This window comes from Rana temporaria, chromosome 8, assembly GCF_905171775.1.
Source record: "Rana temporaria chromosome 8, aRanTem1.1, whole genome shotgun sequence".
NCBI classification, from domain to species: Eukaryota; Metazoa; Chordata; class Amphibia; order Anura; family Ranidae; genus Rana; species Rana temporaria.
In genome coordinates, this window is record NC_053496.1 from 144968674 (window position 1) to 144982982 (window position 14309).

Here is a 14309-nt window from a genome sequence, read left to right on the forward strand (position 1 = left end):
TAGAATGAATGCAACATGTTATATAGTATAACATGGAAGCAAATCTGATGTGGTCAACATGAAACCTAAACCTTGGGAGAAGATTGTCTTCCAGCAAAAATAAACCCAAAACATAAAAGTTGCTTTTCCTGACAGACTCCATGGCAGCATACGTGTGGGTTAGCCCCGCCTCCATAACTACTTTATAGGACACCTCTCCCATAAATCTTTGCTCCGGATTATAAACCATGTTCCTTTTTTGTCCTTCTCCATAGGGACCTAGTCAATGGTTCTCCTACCTGAGGACAACTTCCCTGTGATCAGGATCGGCCGAGCGACCAGAAGTCATGTTACTCTGATAAGCCTTGACTGTTAAGCAGGGTATGGAGAGTATGAATAGAGTGGCACTAAAGAGCTGGAGGCCTGGTCATTAGCAGGCAAGCACAAACTGACCATTACCTAGCTGCTAGCAGGCGGCCCTTATCTGCCACAAAGCCCGGTGTGTGTGTGTGTGTGTCCCACGGCAGAGATGATCACGGGGTGGAGTGGTGAGTTGGACAGTGTTGTCCATGGCAGCAGTTTTTGTTGATAGATTTTTTTTGTCCCTTCTTCCTCTCTGTAGCGGTTTTCCCTTACTGCTCTCTCTCCTTCTTGGTCCCGTCGTCCGCTCTGCACATGCGCGGACTCAAAACGCAAACGAGGCTTGGTTCACGCATGTGCGCAAATGCCTAGGTTCTGCAAAATTTCCACTCTGTGGGGGATTACATGGGCCTTGCCTGGTGGCCAACCTGTGGTTTCCCCTGCATTAACCTACCTTAGAGACCATGGATCCTTCACTGCCCCTTGGTGGCCAGCCATCCCATAGCAGGTTTGCATTAGGATTTTCTTTTTCCTGTGTTAAGCCTGCTGGGGGGGGGGGGAGATGAGTGTGGACAAGGGAACCATTCTTACTTTCCTTTCTCCTTCTTTCTTTTTCTTTCACAGCCCTTCCAGGTGTGATCCACAGCATGGTTCCCGCAGAGGAAGAGGAAGCGGTTCTTCAAAATCACACTGCTGACACTCCTCCTCCAGGTCCAGGCACTCTGGATCTCCCTCTAGTTTCAGACACTACAGTAAAGATCCTCCCTCATCTTGCTCCTGCAGGGGGTGGAAAAATCCTGCTGGGGGTGTAGGGCCCGGGCGCCTGCTGGAAAGTCCCTCTGGGACCACTGTTTCTTCAAAGCAGCACATAAGAGGGAAGGTGCAGACCAGCACCTTGAATCTTTAGTCAGGCGGGTTGTGATAGAATCTCTTCAGGAGAGGGAGGCTCGTCAGCCTCGTGACCCCTCCTTCTGAGCCATTATGCTCACCAACGGGAAAGGGACAAGCCTATGATACTTTGGAATCTTCCCGGCCAAACTCCCGTCCGCTCTTCCTTCAGACAGCGACTCAGAAGTAGAGGATCCCGGGATGGGATTTGAGTATGCACTAGTTCCTTCTTTGGTGAAAGCAGTGAGGGAAGCCCTGAATTGGGAAGATCCAGTAACTTCTCCTCCAAAGCAGAGGAAATTCTTCAAGCAGCTCAGCAAGGAGCCGCAATATTTTCCCTTTCTCACTGAATTGGGCAAAATGGACAAGAAGAGTTCCATGCAGTCTAAAATCCTAAAACTGTATCCCTTCAAGGAGGAAGCAACTTGAATCAGCTCCCTTGGTGGATGCAGTGCTGATGAGGCTGGTCAGGTATGTGAGCCTCCCTCTGGAAGACACGGTCTCCTCTAAAGATCCCTTGGAAAGGTGGATCGATTCCGATCTAAAGCGTATCTACCTAACAGTGGGCATGGCCTGCAAGCAAGTCCTAGCCTTAGCCACAGTATCACAATCCATGGAAACCTGGGCAGACAGTATCGACGAGACTCTTAAAGGCATCTCCAGTGAAGTGGTCAGAAGCTCACCTATCCATGAACTTAGGCTGGCCTCCGCCTTTCTGGGGGAGCCTTCCATTGATGTCATCCACCTGGTTATGCTGTCGGTCACAGCCCGAAGTGCCTTATGGCTCTTACCATGGTTGACTAATCCAGCTTCCAAGCAGGTTTTGTGCCGAATTCCTTTTAACGGTACTTCCCTTTTCCACCCTCAGGATCGGCGCTTACAGAGCCAGAGATGGGCCTTTCTGAGGAAACAGAATACCAAACAGGCAAGAGAAGCGCGTAGCTACAGGCCTGTCCGGGAGTTTACAAGATCCTGGAGAGCCAGACAGTCTTCATTCTAGAAACCTGCAAAGGGTGGTTCCTCCAGCAAGCAGGAATCCACAAAGTCTTTTTGAAATTGGGGCAGTTTAAGCATGCCAGGTGGGGGCTCGTCTTCTCCACTTTCAGATGTCTGGGAGGCCTAAATCCAGGACTTCTGGACCATCAAAACGGTCTCCTCAGGTCAGGCTGAGAGCCCTTCACTGGTTGCCTGTACAAAAAACAGAACTGCTTTTAAAACACTCCGTCTGACGCATAAGTGCATCCATGGAAGGGCACCTCAATATCTATGCGAAAAAATAAAAACTTACAACCCCAATCGCGTTCTGCGATCCACCGACCAAAATCTGCTCCAGATACCCAAAGCCAAATACAAATCCAAAGGAGAATGAAGATTTGCGTTCCAGGGTCCCAGACTATGGAACGCTTTACCAACCAGAATTCGGTTGGAGGAGAACCACTTGGCCTTCAGAAGACAGATCAAAACTCATCTCTTTTGATATCAAGAGAGACAGGAACAACGAGCGCCCAGAGGCGATTTAGTTTGCATGTGCTGCGCTATATACGTTTTTCACTCACTCACTCACTCATGCATGGGTCTTCAACAGCACCCTCAGGCTCAGATTCATTCCTACGTCTCTTCCACATTCAGAAGAGATGAAGTAGATACCATTAGCCTACGTAAACTTTTTATTGGAGCAAGACGCAGCTACTCCTGTTCTGGACGGCGAGCAAGGCCAGGGCATGTATTCTCCTCTGTTCATGTGTAACGTTACGCCAAATTAGTTTCAGGTTTATGGATCGCAACTGCGGAGACTTCTCAGGTTCGAACCCAGGTTTCACTCTTAACTCAGTTAAGAGTTTGGGTTCTTTCATCACAGCCTCAGTAAAGTAAATAGTGCTTATTCCAGCATAAGCAACATTAAAGTAAATCTTGGTATAAGGATAAGTATAGCTGCAGTACTGGGACTGCACACTAGGGGTTAGTAATAAACATGAGAGCTGGTATCTGTAGCAGTGAACATTACATGAGAGCTGGTACAGGCTTCAGGGAAACTCCATAGCAATTGATAGCAATAGTAGTGAACATAACTTGGAAGCAAGCGACAAGTATGGAGATCAGCGTTTAGCAATTGGTTTCTATAGCAGAGTACTTGCGGTTGCAGATAGCTGGGCATGGATGAGCGTCCTGGGAGCCTGGAGCTGGTTGCTGTGAGCTGTAGCGAACAAGGAGTCCTGGTGGTCCAGTTCAGGAAGCTGGAGCTTAGATCAGGTGAGTCTGGAAGCCCAGCTGACAGTGGCGTTCTGTCAGCAATAGAGGAACAACTTCCTGTCAGTGCTGGGAGTTTAAATAGGCCGCACAGGAGGGAAGCAGGAAGTGAGAGGCTATTCAGAAAGAAGGAAGAAACGAAGAGAGTTGACTGGGAAAGAAGTAACTATAGCTGTACCCAGTGGATGCCACTGGTGTGACGTTACATCATGGTCCAGAATATGAACGTCATGTGTAGACCGGTCATAGACTTGACCCATCTCAACCGCTTCATCAGGAAAGAAAAATTCTAAATAGAGTCGTTATACACGGTCCAGCCAGGAGACTGGTTAGTGTTTATCAATCTAAAATATGCCTATTTCCACGTCCCGGTGGCAGTGGATTTTCAACAATTCCTCCATTTTGCCTAGGCCAGCTGTACCTACAATTCACCTGTCTCCCCTTCGATATAACGACATCCCCTTGTGTCTTCTTCAAAGTCTTGCTGGCTCTTGTGGCTCTGCTCTGAGTCAAGGGGGTTTGTCTCCATCACTACTTAGACGACTTCCTCCTCTTGGCACAGAACAAGTGTCAACTTCTAGAACACTGGAGTCTGTTCATCTACACCATTCAAGAGTTCGGGTGACTCCTGAATTTAGAAAAGAGTCACCTGGAACCCTCACAGTCCTACATGTTTCTCAGAGCCCTCTTCAACACAGTATTGGGCATCATCTCGCTGCCCGAGGAGAAGATTGCAGTGGTCCGAGACAGAATCCGCTCAGCTCTCGCTTCATCTCACCTTGCCCTCCAGTATCTGAAATTTATTGACACCATGGCGGCCACAATTCCCATGGTGAAGTGGACACAGGGGTGGACACGACCTTTCCAGAAATGTTTTCTCCAGCAATGGAGATCAGACAGTAAGAGCCAATGCATCTACCTTACCCCAACTATGAGGGTGTCTCTTCTTTGGTGGCTTCGGCAGGAAAACCTTCGCAATTTCTACTCGATAGTTCCCATCACAAGGAAGCAAGGAAGAACCCGCAGCTGGTCCCTGCTACAGGAAGTAGAGCCAATTATGAGCTGGGCACAGAAGAACTTGTCCAACATTTCAGCGGTCGACATACCTGGGATCCAGAATGTTCAGGCAATATTCCGTTCTCGTTTTCAGATGAACAACAACGTGTGGTCTCTCCACAAATAAATTTTCGAGTGGCTCTTGACCGTGGGAGTGCCACCAAAAGTCAACCCTTTTGCCTCCCCATGCAACAACAAATTGGCCAAGTACTCCTTAAGGTTCCGAGACCCTCAGGCCTATGGGATACATGTCCTCACAGATCAGTGGAGGTTCCAAAAAGCTTATGCCTTTCCTCCAATGCCTGTGATACTCCAGTTCCTCCAGAGACTCAGAACAGAGAAGGTGGAGGGGATTGCAATAATTCCTTTCTGGCCCAATAGGCCATGGTTCCCTCTCTTGACACTCCTTAGTTATCGGGACCCAGTTCCCCTGCCACTCAGGCCAGAACTATTGTCTCAGGGCACAACACTGCACCCTTGTCTTTCCCACCTGCGCCTCAGGGCTTGGTTCTGGAGAAGGGAAGGCTCAAAGCTGTAGGCTGCCCAGAAGAGGTCATCCCTACCCTCCTGAACTCCATAAGAAGAAGAAGAAGCACCAACAGGGTCTATGAACAAATATGGGCCAGGTTCATGGATTACATGTCCTCCAGGTCCAACCCATGTAGTGCTCTGGCAGTCCAGGACATTCATAGCTTCCTGCAATCAGGTCTAGACCTATCGGTTAGAGCACTTTGGGTACAGGTATCGGCCATCTCGGCTTTCGCAGTAGAAAGTAGAGAGTAGAAAAATCAAGATGTCCACCCCTTGATGTGGGGCACACTCTGAGGCAATGTCTGTAAGCCACGGCTCCCTTTCATCGATCAGATTTTCTCTTCGTCCTTCTCCATGGGGAAAACAGAGGATCATTCAGACCATTCAATGGGCTTATAAAGCAAAGGCCTCTGGAAGCAGTGACAGCGCAGTGACAGCGCATTCAACCCGGAGCATTTTCAACATTTTGGGCAGCTTAGCTCCACGTCGCCCCTAAAGTGATCTGTATGGCGGCTTCCTGGTCGTCTAGCAACACATTTGTGTCTGATTGAACCAGCTGCCTTATAATCTGTCAATTTTGGCTTGCAAGTACTGTTGGTTGGTGTTAAATAAAATTTTCTTTGCTCAGCATTTTCCCTCCCAGTCGTGTATGGCAAGTTATTTCCCACACTGATGCTGCCATTGAGTCTGTCAGGAAAAATTGAAAATTTCCTATCAAATACTTACTGTAATTTTCCTATTCTGATAGACTCCATGGTAGTAAGGCCCCGTACACACGACCGAACATGTCCGCTGAAACTGGTCCGAGGACCAGTTTCATCGGACATGTTCGGTCGTGTGTAGGGCCTAGCGGACAGTTTTCCGGCCTAGCGGACAGGTTTCCAGCGGACAAAAGTTTCTTAGCATGCTAAGAAACTTGTCCGCTGGAAACATGTCCGTCGGACATGTCCGATGGTTAGTACGACTCATCGGACATGTCCGCTGGTTATGACGTATAACTAGCGGCCTGAAATCCCGGGCATGCGTTGAATTGATTCAACGCATGCGTGGAAGCATTGAACTTCCATGTTAGAGAACGTCGGTGTCTTCTACGTCACCGTGTTCTCTGTCCACGGGGATTTTGGTCTGATGGTGTGTACACACATCAGACCAAAAGCTCCCAGCAGACATGTCCGATGAAAACGGTCCGCGGACCGTTTTCAGCGGACATGTCTCCTCGTGTGTACAAGGCCTAAGAGTCCCCTCCCAATGCCTGGAGTAGGCTAGCTACGGAACATGGCTTAAAATCCAGAGCAAAGGTTTATGGGAGAGTTGTCCTATAGTGTAGTTATGAAGGCGGGGATAACTACATGTATGCTGCCATGGAGTCTATCAGGAAAGGAAAATGACAGTGAGTATTTGATAGGAAATTTTCCGTTATTAGGAAATATGAATAACAAATGGTCAGCAGAATGTACAGGAAGTTTTTGGCAGGATCGACAGTTTTTTTTTTTAAAGAACACTTTCAATAATTTATTTACCAGCAAATAAGAAAGGAGCCGAACGGCGAGTCTGCGCTATACTGCGCATGCGCATCGCCGTTCGGCTCCTTTCGCCAATCGTGACGCGGCTTATGCGACGGGGGGGAGCTCGTTTTTGGTCAAACGTCAATCACAGACATGTTAGGAACGCCCACTCCCGCGGGACTCGCAAGCCGGATGCCACGGGTGAATATGCTGTACAAAGGTATGTACAGCATAAAAAAAAAATTAATAGCCTTAATCGTATTGTAATGTGGGGGGCAGTGTAATAAAAAAAAGTAGTTTTTAGGGTGAACCACCCCTTTAAGGGGAAATTTCACCCACCTATGTTCCTCTGTGTTAATTTTTTGTTCTGGAGTTTCTTCTTTCTTTTATCCTAATTTCATATAGTTACCCGCCCCCAGCAAATCCCTGCAGTAATAAACCATTCTGCTACCACACTCCGGATCTTGCAGTGTTATTTTCCTCTATGACATCATTGGGAGCTGGTGGTCTCTTTCTGGTTCTTGCAGACAACCCCCTGGCGACATGTCACCAGGTCCTTCTTCCTGCAGCTGTTGTGTGAAAGCTGGCGCCTGCTGGGATATGTGATGTGCACGCTCACTTTACTGTATGTATAAAGGAGAAGTGTGTTGTCACCCTAGGCAGCTCGCTCCTGCTTTGAAATATACAACGCTGTCCCCGCTCCTCATTTCTATAACACAGGGAAGAGGTGTTTTTTACTTTTACAGAGGTGAACTGAGTAGGGCTAAAAGCACTGCTTGGTGTTTCAGTGCATCACAGACAGAGTATACATGAAGTTACAAGCCCACTGGTTTTTCAACAGTATCAGCAGGTATTTTTTTTCTTATGGAACTTATATAACATTTTTTTCAGTTGTATATTTAGCAGACCCCTCCCCACTCTCTCCTTACACAATTTGATTGACAGCAGCTGGAGCCAATGAGTCTCGGTCACAGTGTTGGATCGAGATTGGGCTCAGATAAGTATTCAGAGGGGGACTGGGGAGGTGCTAAACATTTTTTTTTGCGCAGAGAATGCAATAAGGTAAAACATTTTTTTAGCCCTTTCAACCACTTTAAAGCGGTGTTCCACCCCAAAAAGAAATAAATTCAAAACCAGCAGCTACACATACTGCAGCTGCTGGATTTTAATAAATGGACACTTACCTGTCCTGAAGTCCAGCAATGTCGGGTGCTGTCGCCGCCATTGTGGGTAAGGGTACCCGGCAGTGTAGCCTTTCGGGCTTCACCCCGGGAACCCTACTGCTCACGCGCGAGGCCCGCTCCTCTCTCCTATTGGCCTGGGGAGGAGGAGGGAGCCTCGCGCTGATGTCATGGGCTGCGGTCCGTACTCCCGAAAGTGAGAAAGGATACCTGTCAAAGACAGATATCCTGTCCCCCCTCCCCTCCGAAAGGTGCCAATTGTGGCACTGGAGTGGGGAGGAATCCGATGAGCGGATCCACTGTTGGGTGGAACTCCGCTTTAAGTCAAACATGTGCCCAGAATAAACCAAAAAATCTTTTATCCCCCAAAAAAAATTTTTTTAGATTTGTTATTTTGAAGAGCCAAAATAAAGGAAAAGTAGTGATTTAAAAAACAATAATTATCAAACCAATTATTTTTGTGCATTCATCCTCTCACTGTCCTTAATACTAAAAAAATGGAAGGGGTGTGTCCTTTACCTGTATACTTCGTGATTAAGGCTAGGTTCATACTGGTGCAATGTGGGAATCACAGCAATTATTGTGCGGGTTCCTGTATCACATCTGAATCGCAGGCAAGTCACACTGCGCTCTGGAAACCACTGCTGGTGTCAATATAAAGTTAATGATGCCCCCAAATCGGTTTGCAGAGCGCAGTGTACTGATGGAATCGGATCGCATAGGTCTGAACACCCATGCAATCCGATTCCAGCATGGACAAAAAAAAGGGTCGTGCACCAATTTGGTGTAAATGCGATGCAATGTCAGCCAAACTATATGGCTGAATTTGCATTGCACAGACATCGCATGTGATGTGCACAGAAATGCAGTGCGAATCACATGCAATGTCTGCAATTGCAAAAGTGTATTTTATGTTACCATTTCAGTATAGGCTCATAGGAATAATATTTTTGGCACTTGGCACATACACGATTATCTGAAATACCCAACAAGAAACAACTAAGCATTCCTAATTAGGAATAACATTTTTAATTTGTTTTGATTATACATAGGCAAGCCAAAGCATCTACACAGTGACTATACAATTAAGATACAATAAAACTTTATTACAATGATCAACAATCCTTTCAAGACTGACAATTCAGTGTAAAGGGTATTAAACATAGTTACTTAAAGAAGATGTACAGTTTAAGTGAAAAACAGACTCATAAGTCTAATGACAGTAATTTGTTTCACAGTGGCATTATAAACAACAGGAGGACATCTTTCCCATGTTGTTTACAAGGCTTAGTGACCAAAGATCTGTCCTATATAATACATTACATTACACATGCGTTTTCATTCCTACGTTGATGTGCTCATTGCCATTGCATCAACCTGGAAAAGCTGCAATACTGGACACATCCCTAGTTGGTGCGTTAACAGTTCCTGGTTCTGGAATCACTGGGCAGCTAAGAAAATTGACAGATGTTCCATGTTACTGTGTTGAGGATGGAGATGGGGGGGGGGGGGTCACACATAAATTGTTCATTTGTATTTAAACTGGGGTTTGAATTTAATGAGAATAACAGTTTGTAATTAATCTTAGAAGCCGAATGCTGAGCAATTTTTATTAATATGACACTATACTGCTTAATGCTTATTTCCAGTTTTTTTTTTTTTACAACATCTGTTCTGTATTTTACATTGTGTTATGTTCCTTGTTATGAATCCCTGGTGTTCCTGCCAGTTCCTCTGCTTTCCTATTAAAAACTGACCATGCTAGGCACATTAGAGCACAGTGTGGTCAGTCCCCTAGCCATACTGGGAACTCAGTCTGCTCTCCTGCAATGATCATACTTGTCCTGACACCCCCCCCCCCCCCCATGCACAGCCATTCCATGGAAAGCTCAGTGTGCTGCTGCTTCCAGCTGAGAACAGAGGGAATGTGATCACTTATAAAAATGAATATCTATATTTATACTTTTTATATCGATACATAAATGTTTTGCCTTTCATATCAATTTAAAACTGAATGGGTTGTTTTATAAAGTGAAAGGTTACAATCGCATTGATGTATGTCAGTGACCTGAAACAAGTATGCAGATTTTGGGGCAGATCCACAAAGGTTTTACGCCGGCGTATCTCCTGATACACCGCGTAATTTCAAATTTTGCGCATCGTATCTTTGTTTTGTATCCTCAAAACAAGATACGACGGCATCTCGGCTAGATCCGACAGGCGTACGTCTTAGTACGCGGTCGGATCTAAGCTGCAATTTTTCGGCGGCCGCTGGGTGGCGTTTCCTTTGAATTCCGCATCGAGTATGCAAATTAGCTAGTTACGGCGATCCACGAACGTACGTCTGGCCGGCGCATTGTTTTTACGTCGTTTGCGTTCGGCTTTTTCCGGCGTATAGTTAAAGCTGCTATTATGAGGCGTACTCAATGTTAAGTATGGCCGTCGTTCCCGCGCCCAATTTTGAATTTTTTACGTCGTTTGCGGAAGTCGTTCGCGAATAGGAATTTGCGTAGAATGACGTCACCGTCGTAAGCATTGGCTGGTTCCGGTTTAATTTTGAGCATGCGCACTGGGATACCCCCACGGACGGTGCATGCGCCGTTCAAAAAAAACGTTGTTTACGTCGGGTCACGACATATTTGGATAAAACACGCCCCCATTACATCCATTTGAATTCCGCGCCCTTACGCCGCCAGAGATACACTACGCCGCCGTAACTTACGGCGCAAATTCTTTGAGGATTCTAAATAAAATAAGTTACGGCGGCATAGTGTATCTTAGATACACTGCGCCCGGCGCAGAGGTACGTGGATCTGGCCCTTTGAGTTTAAACTTCCCCAGCAACTGCTAAAGTGAGTAAGTAGTAGAATTGAAAATTTACAATTTGTGATCTATCCATCTTAAAAATGAATATAAGTTCAATTTGTTATATCAAATGATTAACCATATTTAAATTTCTTGAAAACAGGAAAACAGCAATAGTCACGTTACCCAAGGAATAGGGGAACCAACATTGTTGTTCTTTGCAAAATGGCTTGTTGCTTTTTTAAAGTTATAATGCTGTTATGATATGGCCATATTAGAAATGGTACTTAGAGTTCTTCTTTAATGGATTTCTTATTGAAACTCTCCAGTTAAATACGGTACTGGGTAGTTCAGTTTGTCAAACCCGAGTACTGAGCATACCCCAAGAAGTTTTTGTCTTGCTTCCTTCTGATTCTTTCCCTCACAAGCCACATTGCAGAAAGGTTCCTGATCTGGTCCATGCACTGAGCTACCCTCCAGACGGTTGAAGCGGATGTGCCCAGCATTATGAAGCTCTACCAATCTCTGTGGGTTTGCTGTGCTACTTAAAGCTTCCTCATGAGATTCCCCTGTACACATCAGCCCAACAAGTACTGTAGACTCTAGAGAACCTTTTTCAGGCAATGCTGGCTCAATACCACAAGACAGTGCCAGAGCCACAAGCACTAGGTCTGTGCCATAAATATGGCGAATCCAGTCTCGTAAATAAAACCCACCCATGCGAGGATTAATCTCTAGTAACCTTGGACCAGATTCAGTCAGTTTAAGTTCTACATTGAAAACCCCGGGATAAAGGTTTAGTGCCTGGCAACTGCGCAAAGCAGCCTGAACTAATTGGCAGCGTCTTTCTTGATTTAGACGGGAGGGAAGTGCTGCTGCTGTTTCAGTAAAACCAGGAAGGAGTGTTGGCCCATTATCGGACACATATGCAGCCAAAAGACGGCCATTAGGACCTAAAACCAGATCCACATCGTGCTCAGTGCCAGTAATGTACTCTGCAAGAAGAGGCAGGGGTGTAGTTTGAATAATATCTCTGGCAGGCTGGCTTTGGTTAAGATTGGTTTCTCCATTCTGTACTCCTACACCAGCTATTTCTTGTCTCAAACTTAACCCCACTTCACCATTACAGATTTTACTTTCATCTATTCCAACACCTGTTTCATTTTTTGGCTTGCAAGTTTCAGGATCCACTCCCATTTTTTTAACTAGCTTCCTACACTCTTCTGCACCCTGCACTAAGCGTACACCAACAGCACCTGCACCAGATTCTGGTTTTATAACCAAAGGGTAGGAAAGAACAGATTCTGCAGCTTCTATTCCACCAGTTCCTGGACCCAGAGGGAAACAAGGCACAGCAAATGCCTTAGCATATGGATATGGTGGCAATTTTGAGGCCATGTTGAGGAGACATAGTTGTGTTTGTGTCTTGCGTTTGGCAAGTCTCACTGCACTTGGAGGAGGACCAGGAAGACCTAGTAAGCGGCATAGTATGGCAGTGAGGATAGTGCACTCATCCCAGAATGCCATACAGCCAGAAAAATGTAGAGCTTTCTCCTTAACTATGGTCAAGATATTCTGAGCATGTTCCTCATCTTCACAGGAGTGGTCATCATAGTCATAGTGGATGAATGTGGTCACAAGAGAAGAGGCAAAATGGTTTGGATTCGACTCCACTAAATGGATCTAAAAGAAACAGGGGTGTGAAAAGAAGTAACAGGTTTTATGAAAACACCATCAAAAACAAAGGAATCAAAACAGTCAGTATACCAGTAAACACAACAATATTACATTTGTATGTCTGTTGCTGGCAGATGCAACCATTGCCAAGAACATGGAACATATATAAATATAGGGCCTACAAACATCTGGGTGCCTGTAATGTTCTAGAGACTAAAACCTGGTACACACAGTCTGCTTATCGGCAGGTTCAACAGAAACTGGACGACTGGCCTGTGTGTACATCAGCCTGTCCGACAGAAGCCAGCCGAACGGGCATGCTGATCGGCATCCTTATTAGCACTGGCAGCCAATGGCTGCCAGCGCTGACCGATGTGTTCTGGTAATGGGGCAGTCCCCTGTTAAAACACAATAGCTCAGTGGGGAGATCGCTGTACGAATATTGCATAGTTAGTACAGCCAGCTCCTCCCGGGCTTCTCTGTGTTTTTGGTTAAAAAAAAAAAAACGTAAAGTGTGTACTGAGCCTAACCCTGGCCTACTATAAAATAACAGATGACCTAAGACCATTGGAAAGTACATTGCTTTGCTGTACAACTTTGTAATTGTTTTTGTAAAGACCTAACTGAATGTTCAAACTCTGCCCTGAAACTAGTATGTAAATTGTTAGATGGGGAACAGCTGCTTCCATCAGAGATATCATACATTTTCTTTCTGACAGAGTCCTTAAGAGCCCTTTCACACTATGCCGCTCCGAGCATCGGCGGTTAACACGCCTTTTAACCACCGATAACGGCCAAAAAAGGGTTAAAACTGCCCGCAATGCACCGCTACAGTGGGCAGGAGCGTATTAAGAGCAGTGAGTTCACCGCTCCTAATGCGCTCCAGAGAAGCTGCTGGCAGGACTTTTTCTGACGCCCTGCCAGCGCACCGCTCCAGTGTGAAAGCCCTCGGGCTTTCACACTGGAGTGAATGGAGCAGCTGTTTTAGGGTGATTTGCAGGCGCTATTTGTAACACTATAGCACCTCCAAAATACCCCAAGTGTGAAAGGGATCTAAATACACCAGCAAATTATATTTTAGGTACAGGTGGATGTAGATGGACCACTCATGCTGGTATGCACTGCTGTATTTCTCAAGGACCCTAGGAGAGTGGAAATCTCTTCAGGGTTTCTTTGCCCTGTTATTACTATTCTAAACCCAATAACCCAAAGGTCCTAAAGTCCTTCTTCTCATCACAACTGTGCTAAGAAGAATCAATTGTTTGGAGTTTAACTGAAACATTTTATTTCAGGTATGGCATTTTATTCATAGCAGCACATTGGTTCAACCTGGACCAATGTACCTATGCATATACGATACCCAGTGCAGGGACAAGGTCATCTAGAGCCCAGGGCAAACATGCCAAATTGAGCCCCCCCCAAGATGTATGAGCATCATATGTCAGCAAAAATTCCCCACAAAAAAAGTGAAAAGCATTCATCTGCATGTTTACCCCTAAGCATAAATTCCCCCTCCTCCCAGAACAAATCCACCCCCTGCTGAAATCACCTTCCCAGCACACATCCCCCCCCCAGCTCAAATCCTCTAATTTCCCGTTTGCCCCTAGCACAAATCCTACCCCCTAAAAAAATGTCCCCCTCCTACAAATTCTCTATCCCTCAAATTTCCCCTCTAAGCACAAATCCTCTCCCCCCAGTCTAAATCCCCCCCCCCCAGCATAAGTTGTCTCCAATCCCTCATCCTAGTACAAATCCCCCCCAAATGTATTTTTCTAGCACAAATCTCCTCCCCCGCAACCATATAACCTTTTCTAGCACAACCCCCCAAAATTCCCACTCTTAGCACAAATCTTTGTCCCCATCCCCCCTCCTAGCATAAATCCCCTCAAATCTCCACTCCTTGCAAACCTCCCCAAATTTACCCTCCTAGAACAATCCCCTGGCACTATTCGGGGGAATACTTTTCAATTTCTCAATGAATTCAAAGTTTTTCATAATTAGACAAGGTCGAGGGGCAAGGCTGTGACAGAAACATTGAAGACAGGTGGTCCCACACCACAGAGAAAACTAAAGTGTATGA

At 45.9% G+C, this 14309-nt stretch overlaps 1 protein-coding gene across 2 annotated transcripts in view; it reads right to left on the minus strand.

Moving 5' to 3' along the window:
* Window positions 1-10495: 10495 nt before the first annotated feature.
* CARNS1 (carnosine synthase 1) overlaps window positions 10496-14309 on the minus strand; it is a 48368-nt gene continuing 44554 nt past the window's right edge. For both annotated transcript variants that reach the window (XM_040320830.1, XM_040320829.1), the window contains exon 10: window positions 10496-12235. In XM_040320830.1, the coding sequence (XP_040176764.1) occupies window positions 10865-12235 (1371 nt within the window). In that variant the 3' untranslated portion in view covers window positions 10496-10864. The remainder of the gene's footprint in view (window positions 12236-14309) is intronic.